This window comes from Pteropus medius, unplaced genomic scaffold (genome assembly GCF_902729225.1).
Source record: "Pteropus medius unplaced genomic scaffold, Ma_sr-lr_union100, whole genome shotgun sequence".
NCBI lineage: Eukaryota > Metazoa > Chordata > Mammalia > Chiroptera > Pteropodidae > Pteropus > Pteropus medius.
Window position 1 is genome coordinate 2,172,520 of NW_024354911.1, and position 26,156 is coordinate 2,198,675.

The 26,156-nt window shown below is 41.7% G+C and overlaps 1 protein-coding gene across 3 annotated transcripts; it reads left to right on the forward strand.

Moving 5' to 3' along the window:
• Positions 1-782: 782 nt before the first annotated feature.
• Positions 783-26,096, forward strand: SNUPN (snurportin 1). 3 transcript variants are annotated; one of them, XM_039856700.1, is made up of 10 exons: positions 783-2,177; positions 2,208-2,246; positions 4,416-4,578; positions 6,635-6,782; positions 10,857-10,961; positions 11,203-11,299; positions 12,667-12,764; positions 15,470-15,547; positions 17,107-17,187; positions 18,583-26,096. In XM_039856700.1, the coding sequence occupies exons 3-10, from the start codon at positions 4,421-4,423 to the stop codon at positions 18,904-18,906; spliced, it is 1,089 nt and encodes a 362-aa protein (XP_039712634.1). In that variant the 5' UTR covers positions 783-2,177; positions 2,208-2,246; positions 4,416-4,420; the 3' UTR covers positions 18,907-26,096. The 3 variants fall into 3 exon arrangements, with proteins under 3 accessions (XP_039712634.1, XP_039712636.1, XP_039712635.1); XM_039856702.1 differs by lacking the exons at positions 783-2,177; positions 2,208-2,246 and adding an exon at positions 2,299-2,637; XM_039856701.1 differs by lacking the exons at positions 783-2,177; positions 2,208-2,246 and adding an exon at positions 2,299-2,550.
• Positions 26,097-26,156: the final 60 nt, after the last annotated feature.

A 26,156-nucleotide genomic window follows, 5' to 3' on the forward strand; every position in this document is an offset into this window, starting at 1 on the left:
CTCCAACACTTGCTAACCTCTAATTTTTACAAAGTCTTCAGTCTTACAGTTTTCTGCAGATATCTAAGTAGGTTATAACATTATACTATTTTCACTGTATATGTTTTATAGATACCTTCTATTGAAGTGGTAAGTGATTTAAGGTAATGCTATGGTGTTCCTCTTTTAAATAAATGTATTTAAACTTTTTTTAAAAAAGGAAATTGATTTAAAGACATTAAACACAAGTATATGGGTTTGTGGCCAACATTGTGAAGTTAGGGTGTGAATGGCTATAGTTGGGGAACCACTGGTTCAGGCAGAGCAGCCTCTTATGGAAACTTAAGTGGCTTTAAATAAGCCTCTGGGCCAAGTGCTATTTAGTTTTTTTTTTTTGTAAGTATTCTTTACTTTTTTTTCCCCACTTTAATTCTCCTCCCCCATCCCACCCCTGACCTATGGATGTTGCTGTTTCCCCTGAAGAACTGTATCTCTAAAGGTGGGGCATCTCCTCTCACAGGCTCACAGGGAGCACCTGAGCCTGGAGCACCCTGGGCCTGGAGCACCCGGGGCCTGGTCCGTGGCTTCACCTGGGGCATGAACTCAGGATCTTCTGCATGTAAAGTGGACATGCTAACCACTACACTATGGAGCCACCCTCTATTTAGTTTTTTACTTTAGTGATATGGGAAGTTATTTGGCTGAGTATGAATAAAGGACTGGAGTATTTTTCCTGGACCTCAGTGTATGAATTTGGGGGTGGGGGGAGGGCTCTTTGTCAATCTCAGTCTGTTTTCTTCTAATGTGTAGGGCCTTTGTTCTTTTCTGTGCAGTTCTCACCGCTAGATGTGACCTCCATGGCCATGGATAGAGAACAATAGTTCTGGGATACAAAATACTTAATATCTGGGGGTCAAAGTTCCTTAGTGATGTCAGGCCTTGGGTTTTTGTCAGTCTCATAAATCAGGCAAACATGAGCTTTTACTTATGGATGCACCAAATAAACAACCTAGTACACAGCGTTGCTCAGTGTGACCATTGAAAGAGAGCTCACCTACATAAATTCTGAGGTCCAAAAAATTGGTCTTCCAGGGCCCCAAGCACCCTTTATCTACTGTTTCAGTCTGATCTCTTGTTCTTTTTAGTCTAAATGGTTTCATGTACTATACATAAAATATGCAACAAGTCCACATATTGGTATTCTTTGGACTCAGAATGTGCCCAACTTTGTATATTTTGTTTCTGTAGTATAGTACAATCCAATTTATAACTCGAACATTTGGCAAATTCAAATATTTGGCTCAAAAGTTGTATGATTTGGCTAAGTTTAACTTGTCTGAGCTTCAGTCTACTTCCTGGTGTTAATTGCAGATTAAATGAAATAATGCATGTGAGGCAGTGTCTGCCTAAATGTAAGCATTCGAGAAATGGCTATTATTTTTATTTTGCATCTCATCAGTCCTCCCCTGCGGAGGCTGCAGTGTAGTGTGATTAGCTCTTCTGCATCTGGGTTGCTTCCCCCACTTCTTGTAGAAATTCAATCATTTCTTCACCAGCATCTACTGCTTTGTGCTGGACACTGTCTACTTAAGTAGGAATCAGCCGTTCCTGCCTTTGCCAAGCCCACCAAGTAGGAAAGAGAACCTCCAAATAGAGCAAACAGGTGTAATCAGGTACGATTCCGATATTGCACGGGCGAAAGGAGAGGAATCGTCTAATTGTCTGAGACTTGGGGGTGTGAGGGGTGCGGGGTAGTCAGGGAACCGGCACCGACCGTCGAAATCACCGGCAAAGAAGACGGGCGGGCTGTTGGCGATACCCTACTTTCTGGGTGGGCCTGAGGGGGCGACAGGACCCAGGGCCTCGAGGACCTTGAACGCCGGGACGAGATCGGGGCTCCCTCTATCGGTACCAGGAGCCCCGAGGAGCTTGTGCCCAAGAGCGAGGGCGCGGCCAGGCCAAGTCACCTTACAGGAGAAGTTCCGGGCCGACGGGAAAAGCGCCAGCCGTTGGGGGCGGTAGTAACGTCCAGCAGAAACCACACCGCGGAAGGATTTCCGGCACTCGCGGCGGGTGGAGGAGCAGGAAACTGGACACGCAAGAAACTGGACGCAGGGCTCGTGGGTCCCGTGCCGGCGGCGGCGGCGGCGGCGGCGGCGGCGGCTGAAGGGCGGCTCTGATTGGTCGGCTTTGCCGGTGGTGGCGGTGGCGGCGGCGGTGGCGGCGGCGGTGGCGGCGGCGGCGCATGGAATTGTAACCTAGCCCAGGTGAGTCCTGGGTTCGAGCCTGGGCCCTACCGGTTTCAACTGCTCTTCGGCGCCCGCCTATGACTCCCCGTGGACGGCTCGGCAACCCCGGCCTCCCGAGACGTCCTCCAGAGGGGCCTAGCCAGGCAGGGGCCTCCCCCTGAGCGTGCTTCCGCTCCTATGGTCCACGCGGTCGGGCCTGGTTCCCTCAGGGACTTTTTTCTGGGAGGGGCGAATCCTGCAATGCCTAAATGTTCCCATCTCTAGAGAAAGGCAGTGCAGGGCCGTGGCGGGGAGAATGGCCACTTGGAGCAGATAGAAGCTGGTGAGAGACGCCGAGGAGGCTTCGATACCGGGCTGGGGCCTAGGAGTTTGTGCTTGGGAGAGGCAGGGGACGCGCAGGAGGTTGGAGGTAGGGCAGGGCAGGGGTCTGGGCCTGTTGGAAATTTGGGAGTAGGGGCCAGATGCGGGTTCAGGATGAGACACTCGTGCTAAGGTGAGAACCTTTGGAGGCTGCATCACTGAGGAATAGGTTGAAAGAGTAGGAGCCAGCCAAGAACAGCCATAAGGGAAGGTCCAGGGAGCCCGCCCCCCACTCCCAAGTATCCAGGGCTGCCCACACCGAGATAAAGCATGATAAGGCCTAATAAATAAATGTATTTCAGTTTTGGTCATTGGTAAGCCAAAGACAATGAATTTTTAAAAAGTCTTATGGAAGTGTTCAGAATTAGACAAAGGTACAGAATAATACAGAAAATAATCTACCATTATGGATCTCAAGTACTCGTCACCTAGCCTCAACCACAAATGGCCATCCTCTGGTGCATTACATATGTTAAGACATGCTTCGATCCATACTGTTAACTGTATAAAAAAAAAAAAAAGTTCCTATCATGTTTAATGGGTACAGAGGTTCAGTTTTGCAAGATGAAAAGAGTTCTGGAAATTGATTGTTCAACAATGTGGATGTACTTAACACTAAACTGTATACTAAAAAATATTTAAGATGGTAAATTTTACGTCAGTTTTTAACCACAGGTTTTGAGAAAGGGGTCTGTTCAATTTAAAAAATCTAATGCTGCAAATTTAAAAAATCTTACTTCAAGGTGCAAAGTAACTTGCCATGTAGAGGCCCATAGAGTTGTATTTTTAACTATAGAGGCTCTGGAATGAACCTGTTGGTTTTGGTTCTCAGAGCAGTGGGACCTGGCTCCAGGTGGAGTTTAAGCACTTCAGTGCCCTCTGTTTTACACTAGAACTAAAGGGTTAGGCCAGCCCAGCTGTGTGTCAAATTTCTCTCAAATGTTCCTGTTTTCTTACAGTCTTTAGGCACACCTTTAACTCTTGGGTAAGCTTCTGTGCCATCTCAAAACTTCATTAACAGGAGAGTGAATGAAGTGTAAATTCACCTCTTCTCTCCATTCCCATTCTTTGGGGCTTACCTGGATAGTCTCTGTCTTCCAAATATATCGCATGTCAGGTCCTTCTTTTTCCTGGAGTACCTGGTATTAACTGGTAGCCTTCCACATTGAAGCTATATTCTAGCTATCATTTTCCAAGTGAGCCCTACATACATAGTCCTGAAGCCTTCCTTCTGCCCACCCCAAAGGAAACAAACTATCAAACAAAGTAACTGGCAGGTTTGGGTTTTAGCTTCTCTTTTATTCCTCCAGAGGTACCAGAACCCGGATTTCTTATGGAGTTAAATTTTCTTAATATGAGTAGGCAGTTATTAAAAACTTAAACAACCAAATGGATAAAATTTGCATAAGAAAGTTACATTAGTTATTGAATAATGGTTTTTCAGAACTATCCAGGAAAAAAAAATTAGATACTTGATCACATCACTGGTTATCCATGCTGGTAAGAAGGAATTAATGACAGGACCCCTGGTGATGGATGACAAAGAGCCAAAAGTTAGATTTAATCACAAGGTGAATTTGCTTAGTGATTAATATTTATATCTATACACTCAGAGCTATTGAAACGATCATTGTTGAAATATCTTCGGGAAATAACGTAATTGCTCATCTGTAACTCATTTACCCTTTATCTTCGGTTTTTCCCATGGAAACAAAGTTGTGATTTGGGATTGAGGTATTTTAGGAAAGTAGCTATAATGTTATAACTGCCTTTACACAGGAAATAATATGAAATGAATGAACCATTTTCTTATATTTTCCTTTGTAGGGAAGATGGAAGAGCTGAGTCAAGCCCTGGCTAGTAGATTTTCTGTGTCTCAAGATCTGAATAGCACAGCTGCCCCACACCCCCGCCTGTCCCAGTACAAGTCCAAGTACAGTTCCTTGGAACAGAGTGAGCGGCGCCGCCAGTTATTGGAACTGCAGAAATCGTAAGGGATACTTTAACTCTTGGCTTCTTTCTCCAGGCTGGGTACTGTGAACTGTTCAGGAGGCTCCAGGCTTGCCTCTACAGAACCTCTTTCAAAGTAGACCCTTTGTAGGTTGACGTTGGGAGGGGTAAATCCTGGCAGAGATATAAATCCTTTACACCCAGAACTTAGGAAAAGATGAAGAAGTAAGGAGAGACTAAAGTTTAAAAGTAAAAGTTCAGTTATTTGGTTAAATTTTTCTTTTTTTTCCTGGCAGCAGTACTGAGCTTTGCAGTTTAGGGACTTGTGAAGGCACACCCAGACTTCCACGCCTTACATTCCCTGTGTGGCTTCTCCTGCACTCTGAATCCTGGCATTGGTGTGGTCTTCCTGTCTGACTGCAGCCCAGATGTTTCTGTGGAGCCACTGGGAGTTCCAGACAAATAATTCCACAGGGAACCTGAGGAAATGTCTTCCATACACATAGTTCTCAGTGCCAAGATGGCACGCAGGGAAAGAGAGCAGGATAGGAGTGTTTGAGGCTAGGTTGCTCTGAAGGCAGGGCCTGCCCTTTTATTCTCAGTGCAACATGAGCCTCTTCTGGGTAATAAAGTAAGAAATTGAAAATTAGGAGGAACTATTAACAGCTACACAGTTTCTATACTGCCTCCATTTTGCCCAGTGTTGCATCACTGGATGTCTTTCGCAGAAATGATTTCCTGTGGCCTCTGGGTTGCTGGCAGTTTACATTCTCACATCACCCCTACACTCCATTTTTAAAAAATTATAATTTATATGTTTTGAATTTTGAACTGAGAATACATGCAATAAATGTATTACTTATTTCAAAACAATTGGTAAAAGTCTCCCTCCCAATACTGTTCCCTAGCCATCCAGTTCCTCTTCCATATTATTAGTTTCTTGTGTATCCTTCCAAAGACATTCTGTGCATATATGAGCAAGTTGTGATTGCATATGTATATAACTTTTTTTTAACAGAAGTAGCAGTGTAAAATATACTATTCTGCACATTTATTTAACAGTTTTGGGTGTTTGTTGTTGTTGTTATTGTTGTTGTTTTTGCAGAGATTTTGTATCAGTTCATAAAGTGCCAGGTATCCCATTGAATGGATAGTTCACGATGTAATCTAACCAGTCCCCTACTGATGGGTATATGGGTAGTTTCCTTCTCTTGCGCTTACAAACAATGTCTAGGAAATAACCACAAATATGTATCCTTTTGCACATGTGCAAGTACACCAGCTCTCCTTTATTCTTGAAATAAAAGACCATTGTGCTTGCATATATTCTCCCTGGTGTGCATCTTCATGTGAATGTGCATGAACACATGGGTGTGTTTAAGAAGAAACCAGCTAAGTTGGTCTCACTGCCTTAGTAGTTGATCTTTTGGCCTTAGCATTGAGGAAACGAAGCCTAGGGGATTGTGTAACATCTACAAGTCGCTTTGGAACAGTTAGGTTCCAAAAGGTTCTTTTTCTTCTTTCTCAATTTCCCAAACTTTCTATAATATGTAGTTTTTAAAAAGAGGAAGATAATGATAAAAGGAAACAAAAGATATTTAATTATAAGTTACATGGTCTTTTTTGAAAGTTCAACAGGAGCTGAAGAAAGGCCTGGCTGTTACTCAGAAAACTGTATAAAGTGGAAAGCCCCAGAAGCTGTCCTTGTTTTAAAATTCTCACTTCATCTCAATGATTCTCCTTTTCAATCCCTGGGGGACTTTGGATTAGATGTCTACCAAGCAGAGAAATGTCAGCTCTCACTTGGGATAGAGCTGGGAGTCTGGGGTAGGGTGAGTGGGAGTAGGGTCAGCCTTTCCAGCTAGCAAACCTTGAAAATTCCTTTAAAGGAAGGCTGAGTGTGTTCAGAGTGGATTTCTGATTTAGGATCTGTGAGGAGGAGGTTACTAGCTTAGCCTTACAAAGGAAATTCTGTCATCTCTTACTCCCATCAGAATCTCCAAGTTGCTCCTGAATTCGGAGCCTTTGAATTAATTAAATCTGTCACATTTTAGGGTGTGACAGATTTAATTAATTTATGCCTTTTCTTTCTCCAGCAAGCGGCTGGATTATGTGAATCATGCCAGAAGACTGGCTGAAGATGACTGGACAGGGATGGAGAGTGAGGAAGAAGAAGATAAGAAAGATGATGAAGAAATGGATATTGACACTGGCAAGAAGTTACCAAAACGCTATGCTAATCAAGTGAGTATTCCAGAAATTAGGCACAGCTAGTTCTACTCCCTTTACTATGCAGTCAAACCCCACTGAAATAAATGTTTCCAAAAAAGAGGAGGAATAAGCAGGAAAAAGGAATGGGAATTGCAAAGAAAATGCTGTTTGGAAAGTTTATGGATGGAGAGAAGAGATGGCTTACAGTGCCATGTGCTAACTGGGGATCACTGATGGAGACTGAATAGTGGGAACCATTACCCCAGGCTATAACCAAAGGCTGCCAGCTTGCTGCAGAAAGTCCCTGAGCTACTGATATACAAATGGACTCTATGCACTTGTCACTTTTTTAGTAGTCATTGCATAGCTGTTCTGGATCGGGCCTGCCTAACCTAGCACTGCCCCTATCCCACCTCCCAGATTGGTAGTCTTTCCCAAGCAGTGGGCTAAGATGTCAGTCTTGGATCTTTTACATGGTGGAAGATGGGAAGTACAACTGCTCTTGAATATAAGGAAATCTGCCCAGCCCCCCCCAAGCCAGCCATTTGGCCCACATGGGGCTGAGGCCATAAAACAACAGATTACTGTGACAAACTTGACTAAGTGCCCCGTTGGAGGGCACAGAGAGGAACCAATAAGGCTTGTGGCTTGTGGAGACTGTCCAGTACTCTAGGCAGTCCAGGTATTCCATTAGGCAGAGTATGCATCTTCGTGGGGGCAGGGGTGTACCCTGCCATTGTATACTTTTGTAACCCAAGTATCTTGTCATCTCAGAATCTTCTCTCACCTTTAGAGTACTCCCATCTTCTCTGCCCCCAAATATAGCACAGATAACATCCTTCATGACAGTATAATTCGGTTCTGTTCAGCAAGTGTTGTTGAAGTCCCTTCTCTGGGTTAAGCTAAGTTGCACTGTGGGGAAGATAGACGGGGCCAGATAGGGGCCTTGTGCTCCTAGAATAAGTGTAGATTATGGTTTTTGCCATAAGAAAGTGAGATTAACTTCCAAAAGAGAAGGAAGCAGGGTTGTGAAATCAAGAAAAGTAAATTAAAAAATGAGGAGACTTTGAAGCATGGGTAGGTCATTGACAAGCAGGTGCAGGGCATTCCAGGCTGCAGGAATAGGCTAAGCAGGAACCCAGAAATGGGAGACAAGTATATGGTGTGCTGAGAAGCAGTGTACAAGCCAGTGAGGACAGAGCAGCATAAGGTTGGGGAAAGGAATACAGTGGAAATATGTGTAGGAGTTTAGACTGTTTTAAATTGTGGAGAACCACCACTGAGAATTTTTGAGCCAAGGATGGAGTTGAGACTTCATCTGATGACACATCCGTGTGTAAAAGGGCCTGGAAGAGAGAGACTGTGGCAGGGAGCTTAGGTTTGCTAAAAACAATCTGATGATAGGTGGTAAAGGAGGGAAGGAAACAAGGTCATGAGCATGAGAAATGTCTCCAGGTAGAATGGACAGAATTTAGCAATAGATTGGATAGAAGAGGCACTGTGAGAAGTTGTTAAGGGTTTAAGCTCTGAGGTCACAGAGACCTGACCTCAAAGCCAGGCTCTTAATTGACCTTAAGCAAGTTACTTAATCACTCTGTCTCAGGTTTCTTATCTATAAAATGGGGGATAGTAATAATAACCTATCTCATAGGATTGTTAGATTAAATGAGATAGAGTATACCTTAAACACTTAGTCCAGAGCCCATAATAAATGCCCCAGAAGTATTAACTGCTACTACAATTTTTTTAAACAGCCATGATGAGATATAATTCGTATACCATACAATTCACATGTTTACAGTGTACGATTCACTGTTTTTTTAGTATTTTTATAGGGTTATGCAATCATCACCACTATCTAATTCCAGACCATTTTCATCCTCCCCCAAATAAACCACGTGCCCATTAAGCAATCTCTATTTCTCCTTACCCCCACCCGCTAGCGATCACTAATGTCTCTATGGATTTACCTATTCTGGACATGTCATATAAATAGAATCATATAGGATATATCCTTTTGTGTCTGGCTTCTTTCACTCAGCATAAAGTTTTTAAAGTTCACCTGTGTTGTAACATGTTCATTTTTATTGACAAATAATATTCTATTGTATAGATAGACCAGATTTTGTTTATCCATTCATCAGTTGATGGCCATTTGAGTTGTTTCTACTTTTTAACTATTAGGAATAATGCTGCTATGAACATTTACTTACAAGTTTTTTTTATGGTCATATGTTTTCATTTCTCTTGGCTATATATACCTGGGAGTGGAATTACTAGGTCGTATGAAAACTTTATATTTAACCTTTTGAAGACTGCCAGATTGTTTTCCGAAGTGACCAAACCATTCTTACCAGCAATATATGAGAATTCCAGTTTCTCCACATATTTGTCAATACTCTTTATTATCTGTCTTTTTAAGAGTAGCCATCCTAGTAGGTGTGAAGTGGTGTTTCATGGTTTTGATAGGCATCTTCCTAATAACTAATGATATTGAGCATCTTTTCATGTGCTTGTTAGCCATTTGTATATCTTCTTTGAAGAAATATATTCAAATCCTTTGCTCATTTTTTAATTGCATTATTTGTGTATCTTTTATTATTGAGTTCTAAGACATCTTTATGTATTCTGGACACGAGTCCCTTATCAGATACATGATGTGCAAATATTTTTTCCTATGCTGTGTGTTGTCTTTTCACTTTCTCGATGGTATTGTTGGCAGCACAAAAGTTTTAAATTTTGTGTAATCTAATTTTTGTTTTGTCACTTGTGCTTTTAGTGTTGTATTACAACTTTCCTTTAAGGGATTGTTGATTATGCCTTGGGTTTAAGATTCAGTAGCAGAGTAAGTGGTTATACAATTAATAGGGCTACAGATGGGGAAGGGTGAATGTTTCAGAGATGGGAAGTACTTGGGCAATAGAAGGCAGTGAATTTTGTTTTGGATATACTGAGTTTAAGGTACAGAGAGGATAAGCAGAGAAAGAGATACCAGGTGGCCAGCTGGATAGATAAGTCTGAAGGAAAGGAAAGAAGTCTCCCATTCTACCTGGAGAGGTAAAAGAAGGTGAATTGGGAGGCATCCTCTTAGAAGTGACAAGTGAAGCTACTGAGATAGATGAGATCCACCCCCACAGGGACATGTTTTTGGGGAGTGTATGGAGGAATGTTTGAAGAAAAAAACAATAGCACTGCCACAGGGACAAGGGAACATGTGTCAAAGAGGAGGATGTGACGGGCAGCATCACATGGGGAGTGGAAGGGGGAGGAAAGGGAGAGGTGAGAGAAGAGAGACTTGGCAGCAAGGAGGTCACCATTGACCTTTAGCAGGGCTGTGGGGTAGCAAATTTGGATTGAAGGTGTCAGTGGGAGGGAAGGCAACATCAAGAAATATGAAGTAGTTTTTTAAAAAAAGGATTGAGTGGAATAGCTTAACAGAAATGCAGAGTGATAAAAGGTTTTCATTTTTGTTTTGTTTTTGAAGATTAGGGGTTGAGTATTTTGTGGGCTAAGGGGAAGGAGAGATGACACATTCAGTGGGAGGGATTAATTGATCGGTGAGTGATGAGTGGAAGAATTAACCTTTTCAAATTAATTTCACCACAGCTCCCTCCCTTTTTTTTTTTTTTTTTTTTTTAAAGACAGATTTCCTAACCCCCTTTTAGTACAGTGTTTCTGTCACCAGTTTGGGAAATGATGATCTAATTTAAGAGCATCTCCAGGTCAGGGACCTTATTCCTCTCTGAGGTTTAGACCCTGGAACATTATAGTTATGATAGTAGTAGGTAGGTGGACAAAGTAAGGAAAGGGAAGGGTCCTATTACCTAGATACAGGTGGTGAGGTAATAAGAATGGGTACAGATGCAGGTAATGAAGGTGAGTAGAAAAGTTGAAGTTCTCAGTGAATGGCCTCCATCCCGTCAATTGAACAGGAGACAAGTTGACTGCTAAGAGCAAGTAAGGTGGAGGTACCACTATCGGTCTTCTCTACCCTTATTCTTTTACTTGTATTTTCATTATAGATAATAGGCTGTGAATTCTTTGTCATTGTAAAGAGTGGAACAGAACATCCCTGTTGATTTTTAACACCATATTTTGTGTTTCCAGTTGATGCTCTCTGAATGGTTAATTGATGTCCCTTCAGATTTGGGGCAGGAATGGATTGTAGTCGTGTGTCCTGTTGGAAAAAGAGCGCTTATCGTGGCCTCTAGGGTGAGTAGCTGCCTCCTCTCCCTACGCCAGCATGCCTGGTCTGTGGCAGGAGGGATTCTGTGCACTTCACATTCTTTGTCTGCCATAGCAGCTGTGCCTGGCGTGGGGACTGAAATGCTTTTCTGCAGAAAGGATTTGTTGAGAACCATCTTTGGGCTGATGACACCCCTGCAGAACGTGGAAGCATTGGGATGAGGAGACCTTGATGCCTAATGAGAATGGTACCTTTCTTTCCTCACAGGGTTCTACTAGTGCCTACACCAAGAGTGGTTACTGCGTCAACAGGTTTTCTTCTCTTCTGCCAGGAGGCAACAGGCGAAACACAACAACAGCAAAAGGTGCCTACATAAAATTGTCTGAGTTTTCTAATCAGTAAAAGACAGTGTAAGTTGTTTAGTTAGTTGTTTTAAAGATCCACTTTGAAAGCATGCCTTTGAAACTGCTTAAAAACCATCCTGCCCACTAGACTCAGGCTGTCTCTTTCAAGGTCAGGCCTCTTCATTTGCAAAATAGACTCAACTTGGTGAGGTCTGCTGAGCAACAAATCCCTGAATTAGTCAACATGTCTTTCCCATGGATTGCCATTACAAGGTGACAGCTGCAATTTGTTGGGGAAAGGTCTTTTGGAATGCTGAGTGTAATGTTCAGTAAGCTGTTGCTTGGGCTTTGCTGCCAAATTCCCTTTCCTCTTTTATCACTGTCCTAACCTTAGCTTTTCCCTCCTAACTTGGCCTAGCTGAGGAGACTAAGATCATGGAGGTTAAATTACTTGCCCATGGTCATTCAGCGAGGAAGTGGCAGAGCTGGGCTGAACTCTGCTCTTGTGTCTGTCTGCTTGGGCTCTCTTGGTGTTCCTTGTGTCCTTGGTACTGAGGCCAGACCTCTCTGTTGGCTTTTAGAGCCTCTTACATGTGGGCTTTGGCTACCCATCCTTGTATCTTTTCCCTACTCTCCATATCCTTCTATGTTTCCTCTACTCTCCTTAGCTCTGTTCAGCTGGCTTGCCTTCTTGCTCCTCACATGTACCCAGTTCATTATACCTCTGGGCCTTTGCTCATGTCACTTCAGTACTCTGGCTTGAAATGCCCTCCCGCCTGCCCTCTGCCCTGTTGTTCTAATCCTCTGATCCCAGAAGACTCTCTTTGTATCACATCTCTTCCATGAAGCATTTCCTGCTGCTCCAATCCTTTTTTTTTTTTTTTTTTTTTTCTGGAATTCCTGTTGCTCTTAGTTTGTGCTATACAGTTCAGCTTTTTGTTCTTTCCTTTGTGATAATTATCTCCTTAACTGGAGTGTAACTTTTTTAAAGGCAGGGACTACTTATAGTTAATATTCCCACAGAACACAGTGTCCATGATAGGGGCTCAAAATGTAGTTGTAAACTAAAGTGGAAGATTACTTGTTTTCAATCCTGAGCTTCTTTAAGGAGAATAAATATCCCAGTTTATCTAAAAGATCTGAATTCCCACTGGCTTAAGGGTTGCCTTGATCCCTCTTGTGCTGTCCTACCTCAGGTCACCCTTCAGCTGCATCTCGAAGAACTCTCTCCCCACTGAACCTTTTTTCCTTAGTGCTGGTGCTTGCTGAAAGCACTGAGCATTATTGGACTCAGTTCCCAAGCTCTAAGATGGAGCTCCCTGGATTGTGGTGGAGGGGACCCTGATTGGAGGGGAACCAAGTACCGACTTTCTGCATTGTGTCCCAGACTACACCATTCTGGACTGCATTTACAGTGAGGTGAAGCAGACTTACTACGTTCTGGATGTGATGTGCTGGCGGGGACACCCTTTCTATGACTGCCAGGTAAGTATTGATACACCCCTTGTGTCTTCTGTTTTTTCTCCTCCCGGGAAAGTGGCTCAGCATGTGGGTTTGGTACGTGACCAACTTCTTGGTGTGTACAGGATGTGGTATATCAAGAACATTATCTAATGTTCCTTGCATCTGTGTGTGTTTAAGTTAGCTTCGTTTTTAAAAAAGAAGTAGGAGGAACTAAAGGAAGTAATAGCAAATTCTTGAGGGGAGGAAAGAGAGAAACAGAACAGAGGGGTAGGCTTAGACTTTGTAGAAACTGCAGCCACCCCCTCCTCTCTCCAGAGTGTGGGAGGATTGCTGGCAGGGAAGATTGTGGGTGAAGGGGATGCCACCTTGTGCAAGGAAGAGAAGGTGGAATGTAAGGCATCATCAAATAGACTCCTGCTACCTCCACTCCTTCACCAACCACATCCTGACTCTGAAGATGGTAGGGCTTCCTTGGTATGACACAAAGCCTCACATCTCTGAGGGGCTAGCTCTAGAAGGAGATTTTCCAAGTGAAGAGAGGCCCCAGTATTCTCTCCTCAAATTTCACCTTTCTCCAATATTTTTCTCAGATTGGTGAATCTCGTAAGTGACAGTAGCAGTTATCAGAGTGAAGCGGGTCTGTTCCCAACAGTCCCCTATCATCGTCCCAGTTTTATATTGGTGATTTTTTTGTGCTTCCTGTCAATTAGTTTATCACAGTGGTTCTCAGTGTTGTTAGAAATGAAAATTCTCATATCTACTGAATCAAACTATGGCGGTTTCTTATGTTTTAATAAGCCTCCAGGTGATCCTCATACAGGTTCAAGTGTGAGAATCATGAGTTATCAGTATAGGCGGCTGCTTTTCATAGCCATTACCCAAAGCTAGGTTTCCAAATAATGCTAGGTGGTGGTACTTCAGAATTCTAACATGCACCTTATTCTAACAATAATAGCCAAGACTTGCATTGCTAACCACTTTGTGAGCATGATCTCATTGAATGCCTTACAACAACTCTATGAGCTAAGTAATGTTATTACCTCTCATATAGATATGGATGCTGAGAGCCACAGATGTTAAATACCTTGTCCAAGTGCAGAGCCAAACTTAGAAATCAGAACTCATAAATTCATTCCATCAAATATGTGGTGACAGAAAGAAAGCTAAGTATGGGTGGTGAACATACAATGCAATATATATATGCCTGACTGTTGAATTGTACACCTGAAACTTACTGGATTTCATTAACCAATGCCACCATAATAAAAAAATAAACTAAAAAAAATTAAAAAGAAAAATGGAAAAAAAAATTCATTCCAGAACATATTTTTCTTTAATTCTATTGAAGGATATTTCCTAATACACATTTATAACCCATGAATTTGGCAACTAAAATCCCTTATGTATTTATAATATAAAGAAAAAACTTTTTTTTAATGTTTATATCAGTTTTCCTAATTATCGAATTTTGGAAGCAAACAAGATATCTTTGCTTAGATGAATGAATAATTCAAGAATTGATATCAAAATTATAAAAGTGTATTCTCTCCAAAAGGAAAATATTTAAACAATGTTAATGGAAATAACAATGTGATAGAGCTGAAGTTCAATTCAAAAATAAATCATAGTCCGAATTTTCAGTGTTAATAAAAATGAAAGTATTAAACACATGGAATAATACAGATCAATGCAATAAAATGAATAAGATAATAAAAACAAAATTGATAAGACATTAATGTAATAGAAAAAAAACTAACCCAAATAAATTAATATATAAGATAATTCTTTTTAATATTCAATGAAATTTATGAAGTTCTATTTAACCCAATAAGGAAAAAAGGAGAAAGCACAAATACATAAAATAAGAATTGTTATGATGACTAGCCACAAGGAAAAACCTAATACATACAGTTTGCAAAAATAACTTTAAACAATTTCGTGCCTTTTTCCACTACTTTTCTCAACTGTATGCAAATAAAATACATGTGAAATAAAAATGTAATAGAAATATTTTATTTATGAAAACCGACTCAGATAATCCAGACACACTGACATACATAGGGGAAAAAATTAAGAGAGCTATAAAAGAATTTTTCTTTTTCCAGTTATAAAGACTGTTTGTTTTTGTTTTTTTTTTTTTAATTTCCAAAAGCAAAATCATGTAAGGAAAGAAAAGGCTCTAAATAACTACAGAAGGGTAATCAGTGATTCAGAGAATAAAGTAGTTTATGAGAAGTTATAATCATATAGTAGTTTCTAATCCTCAGTATTAAAACAAAGGTCAAACTATTGTGCTTTGGAGTTGGAAAGTCCTGGGTCCCACAGTATTTCTGTGTGTACCTGGGCAAGTGACGTAATCTCTCTGAGCCTCAAGAGTCCTTACCTGTAATGGCGATAATGATAATACAACTCTCACAGGGTGATTGAAGATTAATAAGATTATGTGTGTAAAGTCTTTAGCATGGAGCCTGATATATAATAGGCCTTTAGTGATAAATGTTGGCTCAACTGCTATTTGTAATCCTACTGGATTTTAAGAAAAAAATCTTCATAGACTTATAAACATCTTCCTAACCACATGGCAGAGTTTTAAGGGAAATGAGGATAATGATAGAAGAGCTTAGGTCTTTATAATCACGTGGCTATTTAGAATGGGGTGTTTTTTGCTTATATTATAGTTCGAGATAAGCCGTATTTCATCTTTCTTTTTCCCTTCTCTGTGGCAGACTGATTTCCGATTCTATTGGATGCATTCAAAGTTACCAGAAGAAGAAGGACTGGGAGAGAATACCAAGCTCAATCCTGTAAGGCCTGGGGTTAGGATCACAGAGTTCTTTATGGGGATTGGTTTGAATTGGTCTATTATCTAAATTTAATTATGAATGAAATTATCTTTTTTTGAGGCAGCATAGCATAATGGGAAGAGTATAGGTTTAACAGTCATCCAGATCTGCTTCTGGTTTTGGCTTTAACAATTATTAGGTTAAGTTAATAATGTCACTTGGCTTTAATTTCTTCATCTTTATAATATGATTAATAACACCTACTTTATAGAGTTGTTCTAAGAACCAAATGATATAAATATGCACGTCTTTCTAGCATAGTACTTAAGGTAGGCACGCAATAAATAGTGATTGATATAAAATGCTAGTAACTGCTTTTATTAAAAAGTATTTAGAATTCCAGTATAGTGGTTCTCAAACTGTAGCATGTATCAGCAGCACCTGGAGGGCTAGTAAAACATACACTCCTGGGCCTCATCCCTAGAGTTTCTGATTCAGTAGGCCTAAGGTGAAGCCTGAGAATTTATTTCTAACAAGTTCCCCAGTGTTGATGATACTGCTGGTCATGAACCACATTTTGATAACCTCTGCTCTTACATCTGAGCTGAGAGTGACCTCATTTAGTCAATTCCCTCATTTTAGAGATGAGAATATAGGCTCAGAGAGAGGACTGTCTTCCTCAAGGTCCCAGGATGATAGCTCAAAAGTCTCTTTGCTATCTGCTCAATGATTAAATATGTGACCTCAATGATTAAATATGTGACAGCTATTTTCAGAGCGTTTTATTAGTTAAGCCCTGCATATTGGCATTTGCTTGGATTGCTTACAACATTTTAAAGGCAATTGGATAACAGTTACAGGACAATAAATAGGGTCATTACTTCCAGTGATGTTATCAATAAGGTCCTGGAAAAACATGGATTGAGGAAGGAGAACAAGGGTGCTGTTCTCTCTGATATTACTGTTCTAAGTACTCTACGTGTAGTATCTCATTGAATCTACACAACAACCCTATGAAGTAGATACTTTTATTATCCCTTTTTACACCTGGGAAAAGTGGAGGCATATAGAGATTAAGTGATTGGCAGAGTTGGGAGTCAAACCCAGGCAATCTGGCTTTAGAATTTGTAGTCCTAATCTCTTTGTTATACTGCTTCAGTCTAAAAATCCTTGTTGCTCTGAAAGGGTCTTCACTAGTCCTTCATTAGGGGCAACTGTCAGAGGGCTGGGAGGATAAGATACAGTCCCTAAACCTAGCACAAGATGATGGTTCTCAGCCCTGAATGCACGTTAAAGTCAACTAGAGAGCTTAAAGAAGTGCCTAAGCCTTTCCCCAGACCAATTCAGTCAGAATCTCAGGTAGGGCCAAGGCACCATTAATTTTTAAGTGTTCCCCAAATGAGTCTCATATATAAAGCAAGGTCGAGAACCACTGACCTAGTAATTCAGTGGGTAGGTGGAGGGGAGGATGTTGGGAAGGAAGAGACTGAAAACTGTTTTTCTTGATATAGCTTTGCAATTGCTGGAACCAATATTATTTGTAATATGTACTAATTCTTTGTTCTAAATTTATATTTTAGTTTAAATTTGTGGGGCTAAAGAATTTTCCTTGTACCCCTGAGAGCCTGTGTAAGGTGCTGTCTATGGATTTCCCTTTCGAGGTAACAAAACCATTATCATTACTACTCTGATATGATTGCAGGACATAGGGAAACTTGGTTACGTAGAGTCTTAAGATATCCTCTGACTGTACTGTGTCAAAACATCAGAATAAGGGCTGAAAGCTGATTCCTGGGACGGATGTGCTCACTGCCCTTCAGAGCCTCAGCTCTACCCTACTAGATAAGTCAGAATGCCAGAGCTAGAAGGGCCCTGAAAGGACAACGCATCTGGTGAGGCTTTTATTCCTAGGTCCTTCTTTGTGTGCCTCTTCCTGTTACAAACCTGAGAATGAGGCCCTTTGTTTGACTTCTGTGACTGACAGTGTGAACTCCTAATCTTTCCTTCCTCCGAAGAGCAAATGGTCCCTGAGGATGGTAGTGCTTGCTGAGCAGTGGCATGGGGCAAGGTGACCAACTTTTCCTAGTTTGCCTGGACTTTCTCGATCTTATTGCTGAAAGTCTCACATCCCCAGAAGCTCCTCAGTGTTGGGAGAGTCTTTTGTCATCTTTAGAACCTGTGGTTACCTTCTCCAGGCTAAATAAGCAAACTCCCCTTTGCCTATCACACCCTTTAAAATCCTGGCTAGTTACCCACAAGTCTTTGTGTAAACTGGATATAATTTTGCCAGAAGGATAATAGCTTCCCACTTGAGGAAATGACGAAGGCTGAGTTGTGTTCATTTCCAGGAGTAAATTAAGAAGGTGGTAAGACACCATCTTTATAGCTCTTACGCCCCAATGACAGTAAATGCCTTTTAGAGATGAGTCACTGACTCACAGGAAAAGAAAATCCGGGACTGTAGGAGGTCTTCCCATTGAGAAAAACTAAGTTTCCCAGAACATAGCTTGCAAACCATTTAGGGGGAGGGTTAGGCAGCCAGTTGTGTCTTGGAGAGCAGGACTTCTTGACAGCCTGTTTCTCTGTGCTCAGCAGTCCAGCATCTCAAAGGGCTCTTCCAATTCCCCTGCTTTGTCCCCTGTGTGGAGCACATACCCTACTGTGAGACCTCTGGGTAGTGGAATTGCATGGGATTTGGAGAGAGAAGATCTAGGTTCAAGTTGAATTTCTGCTTCACTATGTGTTTCTAAAGAGGCCCGCAGAACTCTGATTGGTCTGATCTCTCAAATCCTTATGGTGGGTAAGAAAGTGAAATAGTGGGTAGGAAAGCACTCTGTAAACAAGAAAGTGTTATTTATGTTTTTATTTTCTAGAATTTAGTTTTCAAGGCCATTTCTTCATTTAGAGAAATTGCATGTATGAAAAACAACTTTTTTTCCTCTGGCAGTGACCCAAAAAAAGGAGTTGGACCGCAAGAGCTACCCCTATGTATGTAGGTTCTCCTGGAAACACGTGGCCCCAGAAGTCATTTTGATCCCTGGTATCCCCTCTTATAGGTAGATGGGCTTCTCTTCTATCACAAGCAGACCCACTATAGTCCTGGAAGCACTCCTCTGGTGGGCTGGCTGCGCCCATACATGGTGTCAGATGTTCTTGGTATGGCTGTGCCAGCTGGTCCACTGACCACCAAGCCAGAATATGCTGGACACCAGCTCCAGCAGATTATTGAGCACAAGAGGAACCAGAAGGAGAGCGTGAAGGAGAAACTCACACACAGTGTCTCTGACAACGGACACTATGAGCTGGAGCACCTGTCTACCCCCAAGCCAAAGAGCCCTCCCCACAGCCCGGACCACCCTGGGAGCCTCATGGAGAACTAAAGAAGGCAGCCTCCTTTGAGAGTCACAGAGTGGTGCCTGGTTCCAGAAGGAAGGTTGGGAAGGAGGACGGTAACAACAACAGGTGTCTTATTTTAGAGTGGACTTACCAAAGCTACTCTAGCTGGAAACAGCTTATCTCCTATCTGAAATGCTGGCTCAAACATTTAGGGGAAGTTCCTAAATTAGGTGGTCTTCAGATGTGAGCAGCAACTCATAAAAAGTGTATCGTAGATTCACAATGTAAATATATGTAATTCTTAAGAAAGAACTTGTGATTCTTAAACTTAAGACAGTTATGAATCTCCCCCAGCTACACGCCCCCTCCCCCAGGCTACCTAAACCATGACTGTTCAAGTCTTGTCCCATTTCGCTCTGTTTTTGGCACTTAAGCATTCTGCTGAGTTTCCAGTTGCTGCTGTTGCTAACGTCATTTTCTAAAAGGTCTTACCAGGAACTGCAGTTCTTAGTATTTGAATATGTTCCCTCTTCTGAGAAAACAAGTGTGATTTTCTTTGGTTTAGACACTGCCAGAGATGAAATGGGTGCATTCACTGCTTCAACAAACGTTTGAGTGCCTTCAACAAACAAAGATAAGCCCAGTGGTAGGCCCCTGTGATGTAGAGTGGGTTATGGAGATGGACAGGACTAGGTCCTTGCCCTTGAGGAGCTCATGATCTGGTGAGAAAATAAGTCTGCCAGCATATAGGGTGTGTCAAGATGGTGAGATTATTGCTTTAGTGCCAAAAGGCAGATAGAACCTTGGGGAGTAGGAAGAGCAGAGGGAGGTTTCACAGAGAAGGTCAGAGCTGGGCCAAGGCTCAGAGGAGGGACAGAAATGTGCTCTGCAGACGAGGAGGGGAGAAGTTTCTCACAAAGGCAGGAGGGTACGCAGTCTCACCCCTCCAGAGCAGGGCAGGACTTGTTCTGGGACCTCAAGTCAGTTCAGCATGGCTCAATGTAGGACTGGAGGGTTCTGGAAGAGGAAGCTGAAGAGAGAGATGGGCTAGATTGTGTTATGCAGAGGTTTTGGATTTTATGTCAATATGCAGGGGAGCCACAAAAGACCTTTGAGCAGGCAAGATCCATTCAGATTTGTGAACTAGAGCTCTTTGGCAACTGTGGGAATGGAAAGAAGATGGTGTCTACTCTGTTCATGAAATGTGTGGCATTTCCCATGGCTGCAATCTGCTTCTCATATTGCTTTCCACCTTTCTAGGACTTCTTTTTTTTTGGACAGAAAGACGTCACTATTCCACTCCAGTAGCACTAGTGTCCTTTGGACAAAATGTCAGAGGGATCCAGGTTAGATGTGTGACATGCAGTTGTTCCTTTGTGTTGATTAATTCTGGGAACAAATCTGGGCTGGAGTTGTTAAGCGCAGCCTGATTACACAAAATCAGCATACCATAGTGGATCTAGCCTCAGTGTTGAGAGCTGCTCAAGCTGACACTGTAAAATTGGAGAAGCACCCTCCCCCCACACCTAACGAGGTTCCTGCTGGCTGCAGATTTCAGCATGGCTACATCAATAAACTCTTCCCTGAATTCCAATAAGGTCAGTTCCGCAGTAGGAACATTGTGTTCCTCTTGCCAAGAAGCATGCTGTTGGTTGCCTAGATGTTTCATCTCTAATGACCTTCCGAATGCTCTAGTCTGTACTCAGCAGCCAACTGCATCATTTCAAGAACAGTGCATGCTAGTATCAGTGAGACTTGGCTGGGTTCTGTTCAGAAATAATCGGGTCTGGAAGGACTCCTTCCCCAAAGGACACTCAGGACAGATGCATGAGTCAAAGAACATATTAGCCAAACATCACCACGCATAACTTGGTATCGTTGAGTGGTAGCTGGATGGATGTACCTCAGAGGAGTTCCCCTTATATTTTTAACTGAGGAGCCAGTATTATCAATTACTGAACATAATGTATCTCCTAGTCATACTTTGTGAAATGCCACCTATTTCAAAGATGGTTTGCTATTGGTTGCTGTGATTGTATATTAGTTTTCTGGCAGCTATCCTTCTGAACAATTTCCAGTTTCTTTTTTGTGGAATTATCTCTTCCCCATGCAATATGGTCTGGTGGGACTATAATTTGGAAGAACTGCCCTCCCTTAGCCAAGCATCAGGCTCATGACTCAAGATGGGCCAATCACATACTCTTCATTAAGAATTTGTGTCTCAAGCAGAGGAACAAAGGGAGTGAATCAGTAGAAATTTGTATATTTTGTCCACAGAGGGGCAGGGGTTGTTTCTTCTTGCTATAAAACCTGTGAACATCCAGTAAATCCCATCTTGTTTAAAGTAGTTAAAGCTGATTTCTGGGCTTGCAACTAAAAAATCCTGATATCATTGCCCAGTGTAGCCTACTCTGCTTGCTTTGACTGGAGGACTAGCTTGGCATGAGTTAGCAAGAGACTACTAGTTGAGATCACCTGTTTCATGTCAAGTGCCACTGGAACCCATGCACCTAGAAAAGACTAGGTAAGATAAATAGTCTTGGCTATTTTAATGTTAGCTCAGAAAAGCCATGCCAGGTTCTAATGACTGCACGGAAGAATTGGTGTCAAACAAATCCACTTTGGCAATGATTTATTCTCCACTATTTCTTTACTAGCTCACTTCTCACTCATGTCTCAGCCCACTGAAATCTGACTTGTGTTGTTACCACATCAAGTCCTCTCATCAAGGGACCAGTGGTCTCCTGTTTTCCAAATCCAAGGGATATTTTCCAGGTTTTCTTACCTGACTTCACCTGCTGTGTATATATGCTGTTGCCCTCTATAATCTCCAGCCCTGTACATATAGCTACTTATCGGTGACCTCCCAGTCACCTCAAATTTAGCATGTCCAAAATTGAACTCATTATCTTTACCCTTCAGTCATGTTCTTTCTGAGATCCTTGTCCATGTTAATAGCATTTAGTCACCCAAGCTTGGAACCTAGGAATCATTCTGATGATTCCTGTCCATTTCTTACCTTTAACAGCTAGTGAATCACCATGTCCTTTAAATCCCACCTCTCTCTCCTCCATTTCCTCTACAAACCAATGCATTAATTCAAGCCTTCATCTTTTCTCTCCTGGAGTACTGCCAGAGTCTCTTATTTTCATTGTCACCAGTCTTTTCCCACCCCTGCTCCCTCTAATCTATCCCTGCCACAACAACTGGCAGAATGATCCTTACTAAAAATGCAAATCTAATCCTTTACTTCAGGGACTTCCCATTGCCTACAAGGCACATGTGGAGCTTCTTAGCTTGCCATGCAAGTTTCCTCATGACCTGGCCTTAGTGTATCTGTCTAGCCTTATAAATTACCTTGACTCCTTTGCTGCCTCCCCTCCAGTGATGCTGCTTTATCGAAACACATGTGTTTCATACTCCCCTCCCTCACACATAATGCCATGCCGCCTTGCTCTGATTGCATTCACCTGGTGAATATACCTATTCATCTTTGAAAAACTCCATTCAACAGATACCTATTTGAACCTTTACCTCTGCAGGTAGAATTAGTCATTCTCATCTTTGTGCCCTCCCAATCCCACTACATAACTGTCAACCAAAGTTGAGGATCATCCGCAAGACCACTCTAATTCTGACACAATTGCAAGTTAGAGATAGCCCCCAAGACGACTCTTAGGTTTCATAATTCACCAGAAAGATTCATAGGACTCACTGAAGACTGTTATACTCATGGTTACAGTTTATCACAGTGAAAGGAAACATTAAAGTCAAGAAGGGAAGAAATGCATGGGGCAGAGTCCAGGAAAGTTCCAAATGGGGATCTTTCAGTTGTCTTTTCCTAGTGGAGTCATGGAGAGCATTAAATTTTCTTGGTAACCATGTGTGACAATACTCACAAAGTATTGCCAACGAGGGACTCTCACTTGAGCCTTGGTGTCCCAAGTTTTTATGGGGGCCTGGTCATGTAGACCTGGTTAGCAGACCGCAGTTTCCAGCCCCTCCGGAGGTCTAGCTGATAATGTGATTCAAAGTCCCCTTCCCCTCAGTCACATTACTAGACTTCTAGTGTGGCCAGAGACCCCCAGGTAAACAGACATTTCTATTAGGCAGGACATTCCAAGGACTTCGAGGTTACTTCCCAGAAGCCAAAGGCAAAGACCAACCTCTCTTTGGGCAAGGTTAAATTCTTTACTACACACTTCTTCTGTTAGATTGTAAGCTCCTTAAGGTCAGAGATCTGGTCTTATTTTTAGATCTCCAGTGCCTGGCATAATGCCTGGCACTTGTATCAATAAATGTTGGTTAAGTAAATGTAATGATGAGCTGGAATGAGAAGGCAGTGTGGAGGAGAGTCCCTCCGCCCTCCACTGCTGAGGAGTGACCCTAGAGAGAAAAGGCTGGCGGCTAACAGGTGATTGGATATACTGCAGACTTATAATAACAAGAAATATATTTAGTTTTATAGATATACTTGAAAGTATGGCCTAAAAAGTTCTTACTATGTATATTGGAGGAGGGAAAGAAAGAATCTTCCTAGCTACAGACTTCCTTTCTAATAAGGGGGTGAGCAAAAACCCCACAATCTATTTTTTTAAGCAAGTGTGTCTTTTATGCCTTCTGATACATAGGGAAGGAAAAGTAGACAGTACCAACCCGTCTTGGGATTCCGTGATTATACCTGATCATTACATCAAAGAAGAACCAAATTAAGTTTTAAAGTTTCTCTAAGTGCTGAGAGATTTGGTTTGGGGCCTTGATTTTGATTATGACTCACCTCCCCAGAGGGTCTCCCATCCAATGATAAGGCAGAGGGAGGTGGAGAGGACCTGGGAGAACTGGGAGGCTGGCAGTAGTGAAGGTGAATTAAGAATGGCCTCAGGCTGCAAATATCTGAGTGAAAGGACAAAGTCCCCTAATGTGGGATTTGTGGGATTGTTTCTCACATCCATTCCAAATGAGGAGGGTTCTTTAGAAAAGCTGAATTTTTATTTGTTTTGAGGAGGCAGAAAAGTGGCCAGAGCAGCCTGGGAAACTGGGAGGTAGGCCTCACTATTGAGCCTAGCCCAGAGACATTCTCCCCATCTTAAAGGACAGTGTGGGACCAGAAGAGGCAAATTTCGAAATGTAGAGATCTCTTCTGTCTAGGACTTGAAACAGACCATTAGCATCTGTAGCAAACTTCCTTCCTCCCAGTGGACTAGCAGTCCTTCAGGCCTTCAGCCTCTCCCTCTGTTTTTGCCCTTCAGATATTCTCTGCAATCAGACTGAGGAAATAAAAGATGGAACTCAAATCTGTCAGTTCTGCTTCTCATTGGCAATTTTAACAAAAGTTTTTATAAGAGAGGAAGTTGAAACTGGCTGCAATAAGGTTCTATTTGTGGCCTTAATTTATCCATTTTGCTCTGGCTTCCCCATTAACACACATAAGTCAAAGTGAGTAAAAGCAGTGCAGTGTAATTCCATTGCTACCTCTCTGGTATTAAATGTTTCTCACAAGCAACTAAGTATCCAAGGTAATCAGAGCTGTTTGGTATTTGGCAAGAATTAGACCTTGTCCACTAGAAAAAGACATACCTATTGTTTCAGCAAACATTGAGCACCACCTACTATGTGCTGTACATTGTGCTAGGTTCTGAAGAGAGAGTAATGAATAAGACATTGTCTCTGCCCTCAAGGAGTTCATGGGCTAGTGGGAGAAACTAACAAGGAAGTAAATAATTATAATTCAGTGTTGGGTAAACTCTAAACAAGTATCAAGTATAAAAGTAACATTGTATAGTGATTGATTAACCTGTGATCTAGGAGTGGTTAAGTGTTAGTTGAGAAAATTGTGTGAGGAAAGAGGCAGATCATATTTTAATAAAAACAAAAACAGGATAGCAGTGGTAAGGACCAGTCCCTATAGTAATGTTCCAAATGTAATCTACATAGTGTAAGATTTTTCACCTTCCTTACAGAGGTCACCTTTAGCTATCTTAGTTATTATAAACGTGGCCTATGAGTAAACAAGAAAAAATTTTCACCCTAGACATTGGTTAGCAGTATGATCTATTTACTCTGTATCTGTTTGTTTTTTCGAAAAATGGCAACAAGAACTTTTTTGGATCTCTTACCTCTAAAGCATGTCTATAGCACAACACATGTGTCTTTCGTAGGCAGCAGATATTTTGAGTAATGTTTTGAGAGAAGTTTTGGATTTTAGAAGTAAAGTCGTTTTCGGGGAAAGGTTATAAAATTCCAGTCACAGCTTTGAAAGTATCTTTGTTCTTAGACGAGAACAGATATAAACAGGGCAGGAGAAAATGGTAAGATAGAGGCCTCAGAGTTAAGATGACTGTCTTCATTGATTTAGTTATTCAACATACATTTATGAAGGGACTGCCTACCAGATACTAGTCTCTAGTCACTAAGGGTCCAGGATCTAACAAGACAAATGTGGTTCCTGCTTTCCTGGAGCTTACAGTCTCAGAGAGCAGGCAGATACTAGGCTAATGAACAAGTACATGATTGCAAATTTTGATTAGCTCTCTGATAAAAAATAAGAGGGTGCTCTGAGGGAATCTAACTCCGTTTAGGAAGTAGCCACAGAAGATTTTGCTAAGGATGTGACTTTTGAGCTGCAACCTTGAGGATGAGTCACATTTGTCTGTTGAGCAAGGTGGGAGGAGGGGAGGATAAGGTTTCTAGACAGAGACCTGAAACCTATGCTTTAAAAGCAAAAAACAAAAATACAAGCTATAATAGCCCTCCCCCTAAGGTTCCCTCTTTATAATTTATTTTCCACTTTCAGATTTCAGTTCATGTTAAATTTATTGAGGTAATGATTAACAACATGAATTTCAGGTGTACAAATTTATATTACATCTGTATACTCTATTGTGTGCTGACCACCTGAAGTCTAGTCTCCTTCTGTCACCTCGTATATGATCCCGTTTGCCCTCTTCCTCTTTCCCCCCACCCTGATGTTAACTTAATAAACATGTTTTTGTCACCTACATTCTCCCAACCCTACCCTAGCTTTCCTTCAAAGGCCCTGCAGCCAAGCATTTAAAAGTGCAAAGAGGCTATGTCAGTACATATGTATCTACTTTATATATATATATATATTTTTTGTAAAATGAGGATCATAATTTCAGCTATCTCATGCTATGATGGTGAGATTAGGTGAATGAAAGTTATTTAGAACAGTGGCATGTAAGGACACAATAAATGTGAACTTACTATTTCGGTGGATGTGTGTACTATAATTTATTTACTGCGTTTCCTGTTGATGGGCAATTATGTTTCCATT